This window comes from Salmo trutta, chromosome 13 (assembly GCF_901001165.1).
Source record: "Salmo trutta chromosome 13, fSalTru1.1, whole genome shotgun sequence".
NCBI classification, from domain to species: Eukaryota; Metazoa; Chordata; class Actinopteri; order Salmoniformes; family Salmonidae; genus Salmo; species Salmo trutta.
The window spans coordinates 33,650,800-33,668,985 of record NC_042969.1 but is presented as its reverse complement, the minus strand read 5'-3'; the positions used below and the strand labels follow the sequence as shown (position 1 = coordinate 33,668,985).

Sequence of the window (18,186 nt, the reverse complement as noted above, 5' to 3'; positions counted from 1 at the left end):
GCTATATGCTGCTCTGTAGCGGTAGGGGTAGTGTTAGCTATATGCTGCTCTGTAGGGGTAGTGTTAGCTATATGCTACTCTGTAGCGGTAGGGGTAGTGTTAGCTATGTGCTACTCTGTAGGGGTAGTGTTGGCTATATGCTACTCTGTAGCGGTAGGGGTAGTGTTAACTATGTGCTGCTCTGTAGGGGTAGTGTTAGCTATAGGCTGCTCTGTAGCGGTAGGGGTGTGTTGGCTATATGCTGCTCTGTAAGTGTAGTGTTGGCTATATGCTGCTCTGTAGGGGTAGTGTTGGCTATATGCTACTCTGTAGTGGTAGGGGTAGTGTTAGCTTTATGCTGCTCTGTAGGGGTAGTGTTAGCTATATGCTGCTCTGTAGCGGTAGGGAAAGTGTTGGCTAGATGCTGCTCTGTAGTGGTACGGGTAGTGTTAGCTATATGTTGCTCTGTAGCGGTAGGGGTAGAGTTAGCTATATGCTGCTCTGTCATGGTGGGGTAGTGTTGGCTGTATGCTGCTCTGTAGGGGTACTGTTAGCTATATGCTGCTCTGTAGCGGTAGGGGTAGTGTTAGCTATATGCTGCTCTGTAGCGGTAGGGGTAGTGTTGGCTATATACTGCTCTGTAGCGGTAGGGGTAGTGTTAGCTATATGCCACTCTCTAGCGGTAGGTTTTAGCAGTAGCTCTAGCCATAGCTACGTAGCACCTCTGTTAGAAGTCCCATCAGTACATGTATTTACACTGTTGCGGTAGGGGTAGGGGCAGTTTTAGCTATATTCTGCTCTTGCTGTAGCCATAGCTGTTTACAGTAGCTCTAGCTGTTAAAAAAAAAGTCTAATCTGTAAGCTGCCTGCAGGGGAGACTTCAGAAATGCAAAGTGTCCTCACATACATATGACTTCAGGAAAAGGAGCAGGCTAATGAAGGATTGATGTGTTCTGGCCCTGTGGTACAACATGAAATTTCTCTCTCGCTTACAGCTTTTGCTCCCTTTGTTCCTTCCTTTTCTCTGCTCTATCGTTCTCTCTATTGCTCTCGCTCTGCTTTCTCTCTCTCTCTCATCCTTCCTACCACTCTCTGGCTCGCTCTTTCTTGCTCTCTCTCCTCCCTTTCACTCTTTCTCCATCCCTCTCTCTCTCTCTGCTCTCTCTCCCTATATCACCCTCCTTCCTCCCCCCTCTATCCATCCCTCTCTCTCGCTGTTCCTTCCAGCATTATCATTCAGGGAGGCAGCTCCGTCTCAGTGAGGGCACTAATAAGATGAAACGTGGCACCGGACTCTACATACCTAACCAGGGGAGAGAGAGAGACAAGGTGAGAGAGAGGAGAGAGAGGGGATTATTTAAGTAATGCTTTCAAGGTTAAACAACCAACCCCCTCACCTCCCTTTCTCCTCTCCTCTCATCCCCCCTCCTCTTTGCCTTATTTTATTATTCTGTGCAGAAAGGCATGGAGCCAAGAGAGTGAAAGAGCGAGTGGGCGAAAGAGCGAGTGGGTGAGAGAGAGCGAGAGCGCGCGAGAGAGAGAGAGAGCGCGCGAGAGAGAGAGAGCGAGAGAGAGAGAGCGCAAGAGAGAGAGAGAGAGAGAGAGAGAGCGCGAGAGAGAGAGCGAGAGAGAGCGAGAGAGAGAGAGAGAGAGAGCGAGAGAGAGCACAAGAGAGAGAGAGCGCGAGAGAGAGCGAGAGAGAGAGAGAGAGAGAGCGCAAGAGAGAGAGCACAAGAGAGAGAGAGCACGAGAGCGCAAGAGAGAGAGCACAAGAGAGAGAGAGCACGAGAGAGAGAGAGCACGAGAGAGAGAGAGAGCGCGAGAGAGAGAGAGCGCGAGAGAGAGAGAGCGCGAGAGAGAGAGCGCGCAAGAGAGAGAGCGCAAGAGAGAGAGCGCAAGAGAGAGAGCGCAAGAGAGAGAGCGCAAGAGAGAGAGCGCGAGAGAGAGAAAGAGCGCGAGAGAGAGAGCGCGAGAGAGAGAGAGAGAGAGCGCAAGAGAGAAAGAGTGCGAGAGAGAGAGAGAGAAAGATTGGGGGAGAGGTCTGGTAGAGATAATACTGCACTCTTAGGAGAAATAGTTATTTGGGCTTCAGTATATAGAACATTTTGTTTCTATGGACGAGATGAAAGAATCCTTTACTATTTAAAATAAATATATATATATATATATATATATACACACACACACAGTAAGAGAGCCACATTTCCTTTTCATATGTTTTAGCTGTTTTGCATGAACATTTACAGTGCCTTCTGAAAGTATTCACACCCCTTGACTATTTCACATGTTGTGTTACAGCCTGAATTTACAATGGATTGAGTGGAGATGTGTCGCTGGCCTACACACAACACCCCAGAATACCCCAAAATACCCCAGAATACCCCACGATACCCCAGAATGTCAAAGTGGATGCGTGTTTTGCTCCTTTTTTCCTATTGTCTGGATCCAGTCACGCAACAACCCATACTGTGCTTGAGATAGGTAGGCCTGATAAAAAACAGGCGGAATTGATCTGACAACTGGAGGGCTGCTGGGTTCACATCCTCAAAACATTCCCCTACTGTTGGGCCCTTGAACAAGGCCCTTAACCCACAACATGCTCTCCACCCAGGGGTGCTCCACTGCAGCTGACTCTCTCTCTCTCTCTGTCTCAATTCAATTCAAGGGGCTTTATTGGCATGGGAATCATATGTTAACATTGCCAAAGCAAGTGAGAGAAGGACAGTGTACCATCTAGCCATACTCCCAAGTACTTGCATGAGGTGACTACCTCAAGCTCTAAACCCTCAGAGGTAGTAATCACACCTGTGGGGAGAGGGGCATTCTTCTTACCAAACCACATAACCTTTGTTTTGGAGGTGTTCAAGGTTATAAGGGTAGAGAAAGCTTGTTGGACACTAAGAAAGCTTTGTTGTAGAGCGTTTAACCTCTACGGGCCACGGGGGCAGTATTGAGAATTTTGAAAAAAATATGTGGCAATTTTTAACTGCCTCCTACACCAACTCAGAAGCTAGGATATGCATATTATTAACACATTCGGATAGAAAACACTCTGAATTTTCTAAAACAGTTTGAATGGTGTCTGTAAGTATAACAAAACTCATATTGCAGGCAAAAACCTGTGAAAAATAGATTAAAAAAAATGAGAATTTTGTGACTGTACTATTTAGTGTCATTGTTTTAAAGATACCACAGTGAGAAAGGATTCAGTTCGCAACTCCTACTGCTTCCACTAGATGTCAACGATCTTTAGAAAGTTGTTTGAAGCATCTGTGATAAATACACACCGAATTAGAAAGCTTACAAGTTGACACGTCATCACTTCATTTTTTGCGCCTGCGCATGAATCTGAGAAGAGTGCCTTTGTCATTATCGTTTATTCTAGACACTTGATAGGTTGTGTGAAAATATTACTGATGTTTACTGATGTTTCACGTTAAAAATGGAACAAAAGATTAGTGCTAAACAACGTTTGACATGTTTAAACAAACGTAAATAGATTATTTACTAGGTTTTCTTTAGTTTTTCGACGTGACTTTACACTGCCCACCTCATTTTGTGGGAGCCTACTGAACGCTAACTATTTGGACATAAATTATGAGCTTTGTCAAAAGAAACCACATTTGTTCTGGACCTGGGATCTCTGGCAGCGCCTTCTGATGGAGATAATCAAAGGTAAGGGGATATTTAGAATGTTATTATCGATATTAGATGATGCTAATGCTAACGGTATAGCTTAGCTTAGCTTAGCATATAGCTTATTGTTGTTAGCATAGTACCCAGTTTATACAAAATGTGATTTCCCAGTAAAGTTATTTTGAGATCTGGCCCTTCGGTAGCAATTACGAGATGATAATATATTATTCTTTGAATGACAATATTATAATTTACCAACGTTTTCGAATAGTAATTCCGTGATTTGTAATGCTGGATTCACTGGGTGCATTCGAGCCGAAAAAAATTCTGAATTTCACCGCGACTGTAAATGCTGTTTTTGGATATAAATATGAACTTGATGGAACTAAAAATGCATGTATTGTATAACATAATGTCCTATGAGTGTCATCTGATGCAGATTGTCAAAGGTAAGTGCATAATTCTAGCTAGTTTTCTGTCTGTTGATGCCCTTCTTTGAATTGGCTAAACATTACACGCAGCTATTGTCAATGTACTCTCCTCACATAACCTAACTTTATGCATTCTCCGTAATGCCTCTGAAAATCGGACAGCGTGGTTAGATTTAGGAGATATATCTTTCAAATGGAGGAAAATAGTTGATTATTTGATTTTTTGAAATGATTACTCTTGCAGTTTTGAATTCCCCGCCATGGTCACATGACAATGAATCCCAATACCGGGATAAGATCGGGATAAGATCCTCAACAGGTTAACACAAAATCCAGGGAGGGGCCAGCTGAGTATAAAACGGTATAATCTACATATAGGGAGCTTCCTACTGCCTGAGCTATGTTGTTTATGTAAATTGATAAGAGCAGGGGGCCTAGGATCGAGCCTTGGGGTACTCCCTTGGTGACAAGCAGTACCTGAGACAGCAGATTTTCTGACTTTTAAACACTGCACTATTTGAGAGAGCTAGTTAGCAAATCAGGCCAAAGACCCCTCAGAGACACCAACACTCCACAAGAATGGAATGGTCTACCATATCAAAAGCTTTGGCCAAGTCAATAAAAATGGCAGCACGACATTGCTTAGAATCAAGGGTAATGGTGACACCATTGAGGACCTGTAAGTTTGCAGTGAATCATCCGTAACCTGAGCGGAAACCAGATTGTATACCAGAGAGAATACTGTAGACATCAAGAAAGCTGATTATTGACAAGTTTTTCCAACACTTTTGATAAACAGGGCTGGTAGAGCATGGTGTTTACAACGCCAGGGTTGTGGGTTCGATTCCCACGGGGGACCAGTACGGAGAAAATAATGTATGAAATGTATGCATTCACTACTGTAAGTCGCTCTGGATAAGAGCGTCTGCTAAATGACTCAAATGTAAATGTAAATGTAAAATAGAAATAGGCCTGTAACAGTTAGGATCAGCTTGATCTCCCTCTTTAAATAAAAAATAGTACTGTAAATGTAGCATTAGTTTTACTCTTGCAACAGTACTGTAACTTTAGCATTAGCTTTCCTCCTGCAATAGTATTGTATCTTTAGCGTTAGCGCTTCCCCTGCAACAGTACTACAGAATAACTTTAGCACTAGCTTTCCCTTTGCTACAGTACTGTAACGTTAGCATTAGCTTTCCTCCTTGCAACAGTACTGTAACGTTAGCATTAGCTTTCCTCCTTGCAACAGTACTGTAATGTTAGCATTAGCTTTCCCCCTGCAACAGTACTGTAACTTTAGCATTATAATTTCCCCTGCAATGCAGCAAATAGTGGAATCACTAAATTATGTCATCCTCACTGTAGATGGTATGTTTGATATCTGTATCTGGTGTTCTGAAGATGCAGGGTCTGTGTGTGTGTGTGTGTGTGTGTGTGTGTGTGTGTGTGTGTGTGTGTGTGTGTGTGTGTGTGTGTGTGTGTGTGTGTGTGTGTGTGTGTCTGTGTGCATTATCTTCTAACAGGGTGCAGATAGCGGTTAATTGTTTGGCGTTTTGGCTTCACTGTCGAGGAAACGTCACACAGTCGAGGCAGTCATGCACATGAAGAGAGATCTCTGCTGATGTGTGTGTTCCACGCCTCATGTATCAATTAAGGCCAGGCAAATTGATTTCCTTTCTCCAGAACTATTATGAAGCAAACCATGCTATCTCACATTTACTGTCAAAAAGCAGCGTCCCTCTTCAAACATTTCTCCTCTTGTTCTCCTCCCTTCTCTTTAGAGAATCAGACCTCTGATTCGTTATGTGGGTGTGACAAAGGCCATTGTTTAGCTGATCATGGCAACCATCACACAGCCAGACCTTTATTTGGGGGAAAACCATCACATAGCCAGACCTTTATTTGGGGGGAAACCATCACACAGCCAGACCTTTATTTGGGGGGAAACCATCACATAGCCAGACCTTTTTTGGGGGGTAAACCATCCAACAGCCAGACCTTTATTTTGGGGAAACCATCACATAGCCAGACCTTTATTTGGGGGAAAACCATCACATAGCCAGACCTTTATTTGGGGGGAAACCATCACACAGCCAGACCTTTATTTGGGGGGAAACCATCACATAGCCAGACCTTTATTTGGGGGGAAACCATCACACAGCCAGACCTTTATTTGGGGGAAAACCATCACACAGCCAGACCTTTATTTGGGGGGAAACCATCACACAGCCAGACCTTTATTTGGGGGGAAACCATCACATAGCCAGACCTTTATTTGGGGGGAAACCATCACATAGCCAGACCTTTATTTGGGGGGAAACCATCACATAGCCAGACCTTTATTTGGGGGGAAACCATCACATAGCCAGACCTTTATTTGGGGGGAAACCATCACACAGCCAGACCTTTATTTGGGGGGAAACCATCACACAGCCAGACCTTTATTTGGGGGGAAACCATCACATAGCCAGACCTTTATTTGGGGGAAACCATCACATAGCCAGACCTTTATTTGGGGGGAAACCATCACATAGCCAGACCTTTATTTGGGGGGAAACCATCACATAGCCAGACCTTTATTTGGGGGGAAACCATCACACAGCCAGACCTTTATTTGGGGGGAAACCATCACATAGCCAGACCTTTATTTGGGGGGGAAACCATCACACAGCCAGACCTTTATTTGGGGGAAAACCATCACACAGCCAGACCTTTATTTGGGGGGAAACCATCACACAGCCAGACCTTTATTTGGGGGGAAACCATCACATAGCCAGACCTTTATTTGGGGGGAAACCATCACATAGCCAGACCTTTATTTGGGGGGAAACCATCACATAGCCAGACCTTTATTTGGGGGGAAACCATCACATAGCCAGACCTTTATTTGGGGGGAAACCATCACACAGCCAGACCTTTATTTGGGGGGAAACCATCACACAGCCAGACCTTTATTTGGGGGGAAACCATCACATAGCCAGACCTTTATTTGGGGGAAACCATCACATAGCCAGACCTTTATTTGGGGGGAAACCATCACATAGCCAGACCTTTATTTGGGGGGAAACCATCACACAGCCAGACCTTTATTTGGGGGGAAACCATCACACAGCCAGACCTTTATTTGGGGGAAACCATCACATAGCCAGACCTTTATTTGGGGGAAACCATCACATAGCCAGACCTTTATTTGGGGGGAAACCATCACACAGCCAGTCCTTTATTTGGGGGAAAACTGCTTTTACATCCCTCTCGTTTACTCTTCTTTTGACAGGTGTCAGACATGAGCGCTAGTAATATAAGGACTGTGGTCTAGTCTTGTTTTAGGATCATATCCAGTGCTCGCAAGTGGCGCAGCGATCTAAGGCACTGCATCTCACTGCTAGAGGCGTCATTACATACACCCTGATTCGAATACAGGCTGTATCACAAAAGGCCGTGATTGAGAGTCCCATAGGGCGGCGCACAATTGGCCCAGTGCCGTCTGGGTTTGGACAGTGTAGGCCGTCATTGTAAATAACAATTTGCCTAGTTAAATATTTTTTTAAATAAAAGTGTTACATTTTTTATTTGATTTTAGCCTTACAGCCCACTTTAGCCTTGCACTAGAGCCACACTAGGCCCATTTAAACAGTCTTATAGTCCAGATACACCCCAAAGCACATTGACTTTACCAAGCAGGCAGGTAAGAAATCTCTCAGGGAGGGAAGCAGCCAGGGAAAAGAAATGAGTGGAGGTCTATTGAGTCCCTACGGGACAGTTCATTGGCCACACACTCACTCACACACACACTCACTCACACACACACACACACACACACATGCACGCACACCACACACACGCAGTTCATTGGGCACTCTCTGCACTAAGCGGCAGTGTAATCACGGTGGCATGTCCTGCACAGCCGAGAAGAGTGAGAGGAGGTAGGAGGGATGGGAGAGAGAGGAGGGAAGAGCCAGGGGTACGGAAGATGAATGTAGGGGAGGAGGGATGGGAGAGAGAGGATGGAAGAGCCAGGGGTACGGAAGATGAATGTAGGGGAGGAGGGATGGGAGAGAGAGGATGGAAGAGCCAGGGGTACGGAAGAAGATGGGATGGGAGGAGGGATGAGAGAGGAGGGAAGAGCCAGGGGTACGGAAGAAGATGGGATGGGAGGAGGGATGAGAGAGGAGGGAAGAGCCAGGGGTACGGAAGATGAATGTAGGGGAGGAGGGATGGGAGAGAGAGGAGGGAAGAGCCAGGGGTACGGAAGATGAATGTAGGGGAGGAGGGATGGGAGAGAGAGGATGGAAGAGCCAGGGGTACGGAAGATGAATGTAGGGGAGGAGGGATGGGAGAGAGAGGAGGGAAGAGCCAGGAGTATGGAAGAAGAAGATAGGGGAGGAGGGATGAGAGAGAGAGGAGGGAAGAGCCAGGGGTACGGAAGAAGAAGATAGGGGAGGAGGGATGAGAGAGAGAGGAGGGAAGAGCCAGGGGTACGGAAGATGAATGTAGGGGAGGAGGCATATAGAGCTCAGCCAGCCCCCTTGAGAGGAGGCGAGAAAGAAGAGAAGAGGAGGATGATGCAGAAAGGAGAGAGGAGGTGAAATAAGAGGACAGAGAATGAGAGGAGAACAGAAAGAGGAGTAGAAAGGATGACATAAGGCCAATAGGAGAGTCAGATGAGAGGGATGCAGTGTATATTACAAGATAGACACATAGTGAACTAGAAATGGAATAGGGTGCCATTTAGGACACAGACAAAGTATGGACCATATCCTCCTGAGAAGAGGTTTAGAGGCAGTAGAGGATTGTCACCAGCTACAGAGGAGATATAGGGAAGTAGAGGATTGTCCCCAACTACAGAGGGGATATAGGGCAGTAGAGGATTGTCCCCAGTTACAGAGGAGGTATAGGGGCAGTAGAGGATTGTCCCCAGCTACAGAGGAGGAATAGGGCAGTAGAGGGTTGTCCCCAGCTACAGAGGAGGTACAGGGGCAGTAGAGGGTTGTCCCCAGCTACAGAGGAGGAATAGGGCAGTAGAGGGTTGTCCCCAGCTACAGAGGAGGAATAGGGCAGTAGAGGGTTGTCCCCAGCTACAGAGGAGGAATAGGGCAGTAGAGGGTTGTCCCCAGCTACAGAGGAGGAATAGGGCAGTAGAGGGTTGTCCCCAGCTACAGAGGAGGAATAGGGCAGTAGAGGGTTGTCCCCAGCTACAGAGGAGGAATACGGCAGTAGAGGGTTGTCCCCAGCTACAGAGGAGGAATAGGGCAGTAGAGGGTTGTCCCCAGCTACAGAGTGGTTGTAGTTTTGGTTCAGTGGGCCGCAGCCTTTGCTCTGACTGCGTAAGATCCAGATTAACTAGGCTTTGTGAGAGAGGGTCTTCATGCCAGACCCCCTACTCACCACTCATCCATCACATTAAACACACACTCCAGTCAAACACACACTCCAGTCACACACAGGCTGGGATTTATTAGAAGGTGCTTTGTCAGTAGTGCAGTGCGCCACAGTCTATACGCATACCCGCACACAGACACACACAGAGACTGGTGGTACCTTTTCCTTCAACCATGTCTGATGAGGAGTTATTCAGCGGAAAACCTCCTCAGGCAATGATAATTCCGTTACAATATTCATTTTGTAAACGTATTATATGTTGGTTGTTCATGTGTAAATCTGGAAATAGACTCTATTGCTGTAGATGAAATGACTAGATCGGTCCGTCCTCCTTTTGTCAATAGTATCTTGATTACTTTTATCATTGTAAATTTCATGGCATGAAGGCCTAAACGAGTTAGGATGATCTTACTTCATCCAGACTGGCAGCATGAAGTCATCTCATCTCTTTAAGTGTCATGGCCATCATCTTGGGCAATGGGAGGCGAGGCGTTGGTGAAGTTTAGGGGCTGGCATTTGAGTAAATGGTTTGAAGCGCTTCACAGCTCTAAATGGCATGAGCCAATTCAATCCCACCAAGCACTTATGCGCTATCTACTCGTGTGTGTGTGTGTGTGTGTGTGTGTGTGTGTGTGTCAGCATTTCGCTGGCTTTAAAGAGGACAAGTCTGATTTAGGTCTGGAAGAACAGAGAGATGGAGGGATGGAGAGAGAAATATAGGGAGAAGGGAGGGAGAGAAATGGGGGAGTGGAAGGGAAAGGGACTTGGGGAAGAGCAGACAGAGGCGGGGAACACAGTCAGGACAAGAGGGAGAGAGAGACATGGGGGCAAACATAGAGCGAGAGGAGAACGAGTAGAGAACCAGTAAAGAGATATAATCAACAGTGACATTTACATCAGCAGACAGAGGCCTCTTCCCTCCTTCCACGGCAACAGAAGACTCTATGTGCGTTCCAAATGGCACCCTATTCCATACAAAGTGCACTACTTTTGACAAAGGTCCGTAAGACTCTGGTCAGAAAGTAGTGCACTATATATAGAAAAGTGTACAATTTGGGACACAACCTCTGGTTATGAGACCATGAGAGAACATGGACACCCAAATATTTGGATGGATGGAGAGGGTTCTTTAGGAAACATCAGCCTAGCTAGTGAGTAACCTTACAGGACAGCCTGTTAACTAGGGTTTCAGGCCAGCTTATAAAACAGCATGTTAACTAGAGTTTCAGGCCAGCTTACAGGACATACTGTTAACTAGGGTTTCAGGCCAGCTTACAGGACAGCATGTTAACTAGGGTTTCAGGACAGCTTACAGGACAGACTGTTAACTAGGGTTATAGTAAACCAACACATTTGACCGGCTGGGGACATTTTGTTGGTCCCCACAAGGTCACATGCTATTTCTAGGGGGTTTAGGGTTAAGGTTAGAATTAGGTTAGGAGTTAGGGAATAGGAGCTAGGGTTAGGGTTAAGTTTAGGGCTAAGTTTAGGTTTTTGGGTTTAGGTTTTTGGGTTTAGGTTAAGGGTACAGGTTAGGTTTAGGGTTAAGTTTAGGTTTTTGGGTTAAGGTTAGGTTAAGGGTACGGGTTAGGCTTAGGTTTAGGGTTAAGTTTAGGTTTTTGGGTTAAGGTTAGGTTAAGGGTACGGTTTAGGGTTAGGTTTAGGTTAAGTGTAGGTTTTTGGGTTAAGGTTAGGTTAAGGGTACGGGTTAGGGTTAGATTTAGGGTTAAGTTTAGGTTTTTGGGTTAAGATTAGGTTAAGGGTACGGGTTAGGCTTAGGTTTAGGGTTAAGTTTAGCTTTTTGGATTAAGGTTAGGGGACGGGGATGGGTTAGGGTTAGGTTTAGGGTTAGGGAAAATAGGATTTTGAATGGGACTGAATTTTATGTCCCCACAAGGTTAGCTGCACAAGTCTGTGTGTGTGTGGTCAATATTAGGAAGAAATGTTTTGTATACTCAGTGTACTCATGAAGTTGGTAAAACAGTATGTAAACATTATCAAAGAGACCAATGTTCAATGACTATGTACATAAGGCAGCAGTCTCTAAGGTGCATGGTTGAGTACAGGGTGGTAGCCGGCTAGTTACAGTGACTACATTCAGGGCAGGGTACTGGGCGGAGGCTGGCAAGTGGTGACTATATAACAGTCTAATGACCTGGTGATAGAAGCAGTTTTTTCAGTTCCTCGGTCTCAGCTTTGATGCTCCTGTACTGTCTTTCCGCCTTCTAGTTGGTAGCGGGGTGAACAGGTCGTGACTCGGGTGGCTGAGGTCCTTGACGATCTTCTTCTAGATGGTAGCGTGGTGAACAGGTTGTGACTCGGGTGGCTGAGGTCCTTGACGATTTTCTTCTAGATGGTAGCGGGGTGAACAGGTCGTGACTCGGGTGGCTGAGGTCCTTGACGATTTTCTTCCAGATGGTAGCGGGGTGAACAGGTCGTGACTCGGGTGGCTGAGGTCCTTGACGATTTTCTTCTAGATGGTAGCGGGGTGAACAGGTCATGACTCGGGTGGCTGAGGTCCTTGACGATTTTCTTCTAGATGGTAGCGGGGTGAACAGGTTGTGACTCGGGTGGCTGAGGCCCTTGACGATCTTCTAGATGGTAGTGGGGTGAACAGGTCGTGACTCGGGTGGCTGAGGTCCTTGACGATCTTCTTCTAGATGGTAGCGGGGTGAACAGGTTGTGACTCGGGTGGCTGAGGTCCTTGACGATCTTCTAGATGGTAGCGGGGTGAACAGGTCGTGACTCGGGTGGCTGAGGTCCTTGATGATCTTCTTGGCCTTCCTGTGACACCGGGTGCTGTAGATGTCCTGGAGGGCAGGCAGTGTTCCCCCTGGTGATGCATTGGACTGACCGCATCACCCTCTGGAGAGCCTTGTGGTTGTGGGCGGTGCAGTTGCCATATCAGGCAGTGATACAGCAGACAGGATGCTCTCAATGGTGCTCTTAATGGATGCTCTCTTATAGTACCTAGCTTGTCTAACTATCTTAGCTGGCATGCCTGCTGGCAAGGTTGGTAGACTTTAGAAAAGCAAGCAGTTACTAAATGTACTGAGTAAAAACTCACATTGATTTCAATCTTTTACACAGTTTAGCAGGTGAAGGGAAGCATATTTAGTTTCTTAACTTTTTTTAACACCAGTCAGCTCAAGATGTATGCTTAGATCTGTAGAATAATGAACGTATTTTTTACCTAGAATTATGCATAATGATTTTGGCTTTAGATTGCAGGAAAATGTAGTTTCAGGTGCAAAATTCTCCAACTTCTAGAAGGGGGGCCTAGACCCCTACACAACACCCCCTGCCATTCTCACGTACTTTGTGCCTCTTCAGATTTTCTTCAGGCGTTATCAAATAAAATTGTATTTGTCACATGCGCCGAATACAACAGGTGTAGACCTTACAATCAAATGCTTACTTACAAGGCCTTAAAACCAACAATGCAGTTTTAAGAAAAATCCCCCCCCAAAAAAGAAATAAAAGTAACAAATAATTAAAGACCAGCATAACAACGACAACAATAGCGAGGCTATATACAGGGAGTACCGGTACAGAGTCAATGTGTGAGGGCACTGGTTAGTTGAGGTAATTGAGTGTCATGACGTTGCCCTCTTTAGACACAGCGAGCACCATCCCCCTACCTCTGCACCATCTCCCTCTTTCTCCTACACCCAGGCTGCTGTGGTCAGAGAGGATGTAAATTCCTGGAGGAGGCTATCTCCTCATGGCCACAGTATAGAGAGAGAGAGTGAGTTTTCATAGAGAGAACAAAGGAATTTCTTCCACCTCACAGAACTGGAGGTCCGAACAATATTTCTGTTCTGGAGAATATATAAAAGATCGGTGAAGAATCCAGCTACGAACTGGTCCGTTTTTTTACAATTTTGTGAAACTCATGAGAGACAATACGGCCACGTTACCATAACGCTGTTTATATAATAGCCTCAGTTATGAGGCTTACATCTAATTGTTGTATAAAATGAATGAATAAGAATGAAGCTATTTGTGCGATGATTTCCCACTTCAGACCAGCTTACCTCGATAACGAGAGGGCCAAGGTTTGAGAGGAGACCAGCTTACCTCGAAAATGAGAGGGCCAAGTTTTGAGAGGAGACCAGCTTACCTCGAAAATGAGAGGGCCAACTTTTGAGAGGAGACCAGCTTACCTCGATAACGAGAGGGCCAAGGTTTGACCATGCATTTGTCTTGCTGAACTTTTAACCATACCACGTGGTGAAACTCTTAGACTATCGATACCGATAGAATAAGAACAAGTCTTTTGATATGAATTACTAGTCTGCAGCTAGGAATTCGGTATTATTGAACGCGAAGACCGACAACCGCCGAAACACCTATCTATAACGACATGAATGAATGTCACTCTGAATTATCCATTCTAACCACGACAGAGAGCGAGAGAGGGTGGACAAACTCTCCAACAGAAACAAACTTTTCAACAGAGATCCCGACGACACACTGAGCGTAAATATATATATAATGATTGCAATTATTCCCGAATGAGTGAGCGTTCATGTGCAAAGGATTATCATTTCAATTGTTATAATATTCAACTCTGTAGTGTCTCCTCATTTGACCTCCCACTCCCCTTTTGTCTAACAAGCCGCCATGCCGGTTTAGCCCACTAGGGCACATTCTCCTATCATTTCTTTGTAACCATATCTACTTTGACTGTTTGTTATGCATTTCTGTGAATTACTTAGTTAGTAAATAAATTATTTTAAGACAATTGATGCATGGATTACTCATAGTGAAGACTGGGTTCGTGCAGATAACCAACAATTTATGACGTTTGGAATGAGACTAACGTGAGGTAAATAATAATTCATTAAATTGAAGACTGATTGATCAGATATTAAAATATTATATTAGGAAAATTATAACTTTGTAATCCGAATATTTTCCTTGGTGGCCTGACTTCCTAGTTAATTACACTTACATGATTAATCAGTTTGATCACGTAATAATAATTACAGAGAGTTATTTGATAAATAGGTCTTGTAACGCTCGTCGTCGGGTGATAAGGAAGCGGACCAAAACGCAGCTGGGAGCGAACACATGTTTATTTAGACACAAATAAACACGTTACCAAAACAGACAAAGAATAGACGAAACGTTAACTTGCTCAAACAAAAGAGGCAACAACCCACAAACATCGTGGGGGAAAAGGAACTTAAATGTGATTCCCAATCAGACTTCACAAGCGACAGCTGTCTGATTGGGAAATCACCCCGAGCCCAACATAGAAATAAAACACAAAGAAAGGCTATAACCAAAACATAGAAAATAAACCATAGAAATGCCACACCCTGACCAAAACAGCAGAGTTCACCTGGTCAGGGCGTGACAGGTCTTCAGTTTTAATGATGCCAAAGACACGACATGAGTTAATATGTACATGTAGGTAGAGTTATTAAAGTGACTATGCATAGATAATAACATAGAGTAGCAGCAGTGTAAAAGGGGGGGGGGCAATGCAAATAGTCTGGGTAGCCATTTGATTGAATGTTCAGGAGTCTTATGGCTTGGGGGTTGAAGCTGTTTAGAATTCTCTTGAACCTAGACTTGGCGCTCCGGTACCGCTTGCCGTGCCGTAGCAGAGTTAACAGTCTATGACTAGGGTGGCTGGAGTCTTTGACAATTTTTAGGGCCTTCCTCTGACACCGCCTGGTATAGAGGTCCTGGATGGCAGGAAGCTTGGCCCCAGTGATGTACGGCCCGTACGCACTACCCTCTGTAGTACCTTGCGGTCGGAGGCCGAGCAGTTGCCATACCAGGCAGTGATGCAACCCATCAGGATGCTCTCGATGGTGCAGCTGTAGAATCTTTTGAGGATCTGAGGAACCATGCCAAGTCTTTTCAGTCTCCTGAGGGGGAATAGGTTTTGTCGTGTCCTCTTCATGACTGTCTTGGTGTGTTTGGACCATGTTAGTTTGTTGGTGATGTGGAAGTTAAGGAACTTGAAGATATCAACCAGCTCCACTACAGCCCTGTCGATGAGAATGGGGACCTGCTCCACTACAGCCCCGTCGATGAGAATGGGGACCTGCTCCACTACAGCCCCGTCGATGAGAATGGGGACCTTTCCACTACAGCGTTGTACATTCTAGCTGTTGCATTCTAACACCCCCAATGTTCAACATGCCATTAAAACAGGAGATGTGATTGGATGTTTCTACTGCTCAGCCATCTGTATCATTCCAGAGGCTTGGAGATGTTCGGAGCACTTTATTAGCCAGTCAGAAAGCTTGATTTTCCAATTGGAACACATGGAAAGCCTATCTCTGTCAAGTGTATGACACAGTGGTAGTGTTGTGTAGATCATCCATACCACCCGTTGAAAGGCTGTATCACAACCGGCCGTGATTGGGAGTCCCATAGGGCCGAGCTCAATTGGCCCAGCGTTGTCTGGGTTTGGCCGGTGTAGGCAGTCATTGCAAATAAGAATTTGTTCTTAACTGACTTGCCTAGTTAAATAAAAAAATAAATGAAATCGGATGTTTCATGTTTTCAGGGATACAGTATTATCAACCTGAGTTCAGTTTCCTCTGAAAAACGGAAGTGGGGACTCAGCTGAGATGTGTTTCTACGCATGCTACGTTAGGTTAGCCACACCATCAGCCACATGTTCCTTCACCAAACCTTCACCAAATACTATCTGAAATTATTTCAAATACTTGATCTGGGTTTGATTGAGCTTGCCTGGCGCAATGGAACCAATAGTCGCAAAAGTCCCTGGTCTGTCTTGACTAAAACATGTGTTTCCCTATTCCCTTTGTAGTGCACAACTTTTGACAGAGCCCTATGAGACCTGGTCAAAAGTAGTGCACTTTAAATAGTGTGCCATTTACGACATTGTTGGTGTCTTTATTGCTGCCAGATTCTGAGGTCTCACCAGAAAACATGACAGATCTACAAATAAATGCAAGTGGTTTCCCCAGCTGAATAAATGTCATCCAATGCAGATAGGCTGACTGATGAAGAGTAATGCTGGTCTTACTGCAAGATCTCATTCCACAAATTGGCTGTTATAGATTTTCTACACTGTAGCTACCAAAGATGTTTGCGTTTTCAAACACTTGACATTTGTGTGGGTGTGTGTCTGATCTTGTTGTCTCTCTTAAGCATCCTAACGCCTCCCTCTCTCCCTCTCTCTCCAGTCTGCTCTCAGTTCTCCCGAGGGGTCTATGCCATCTTCGGCTTCTACGATAAAAAGTCAATGAACACCCTGACGTCATTCTGTGGGGCGCTGCACACCTCCTTCGTCACGCCCAGTTACCCCACCGACAACGAAGTGCAGTTTGTCATCCAGATGAGACCTGCACTGCGTGGGGCCGTCCTCAGCCTGCTGTCACACTACAAGTGGCAGAAATTTGTATACCTCTACGACACTGACAGAGGTAGGTGCCATGCCATCACAGGCCGTCATATAGTCCAAGGATAGAGGTCTTGATATAGTTCAGGGTGTGAGGTAAACACACAGACAGAGCTAGGTGCCATGCACCATCACAGGCCTTGATATAGTTCAGGGTGTGAGGTAAACACACAGACAGAGCTAGGTGCCATACACCATCACAGGCCTTGATATAGTTCAGGGTGTGAGGTAAACACACAGACAGAGCTAGGTGCCATACACCATCACAGGCCTTGATATAGTTCAGGGTGTGAGGTAAACACACAGACAGAGCTAGGTGCCATGCACCATCACAGGCCTTGATATAGTTCAGGGTGTGAGGTAAACACACAGACAGAGCTAGGTGCCATGCCATCACAGGCCTTGATATAGTTCAGGGTGTGAGGTAAACACACAGACAGAGCTAGGTGCCATGCCATCACAGGCCTTGATATAGTTCAGGGTGTGAGGTAAACACACAGACAGAGCTAGGTGCCATGTCATCACAGGCCTTGATATAGTTCAGGGTGTGAGGTAAACACACAGACAGAGCTAGGTGCCATGCACCATCACAGGCCTTGATATAGTTCAGGGTGTGAGGTAAACACACAGACAGAGCTAGGTGCCATACACCATCACAGGCCTTGATATAGTTCAGGGTGTGAGGTAAACACACAGACAGAGCTAGGTGCCATACACCATCACAGGCCTTGATATAGTTCAGGGTGTGAGGTAAACACACAGACAGAGCTAGGTGCCATGCACCATCACAGGCCTTGATATAGTTCAGGGTGTGAGGTAAACACACAGACAGAGCTAGGTGCCATGCCATCACAGGCCTTGATATAGTTCAGGGTGTGAGGTAAACACACAGACAGAGCTAGGTGCCATGCACCATCACAGGCCTTGATATAGTTCAGGGTGTGGGGTAAACACACAGACAGAGCTAGGTGCCATACACCATCACAGGCCTTGATATAGTTCAGGGTGTGAGGTAAACACACAGACAGAGCTAGGTGCCATACACCATCACAGGCCTTGATATAGTTCAGGGTGTGAGGTAAACACACAGACAGAGCTAGGTGCCATGCCATCACAGGCCTTGATATAGTTCAGGGTGTGAGGTAAACACACAGACAGAGCTAGGTGCCATGCCATCACAGGCCTTGATATAGTTCAGGGTGTGGGGTAAACACACAGACAGAGCTAGGTGCCATGTCATCACAGGCCTTGATATAGTTCAGGGTGTGGGGTAAACACACAGACAGAGCTAGGTGCCATGTCATCACAGGCCTTGATATAGTTCAGGGTGTGGGGTAAACACACAGACAGAGCTAGGTGCTCTTGAAG

General features: G+C 45.7%; 1 protein-coding gene across 5 annotated transcripts in view; it reads left to right on the top strand.

Moving 5' to 3' along the window:
* LOC115205680 (glutamate receptor 3) overlaps positions 1-18,186 on the top strand; it is a 241,097-nt gene that overhangs the window by 55,083 nt on the left and 167,828 nt on the right. For all 5 annotated transcript variants that reach the window (XM_029771906.1, XM_029771903.1, XM_029771904.1 and 2 more), the window contains exon 3: positions 16,604-16,843. In XM_029771906.1, coding sequence (XP_029627766.1) covers positions 16,604-16,843 — 240 coding nt within the window. The remainder of the gene's footprint in view (positions 1-16,603; positions 16,844-18,186) is intronic.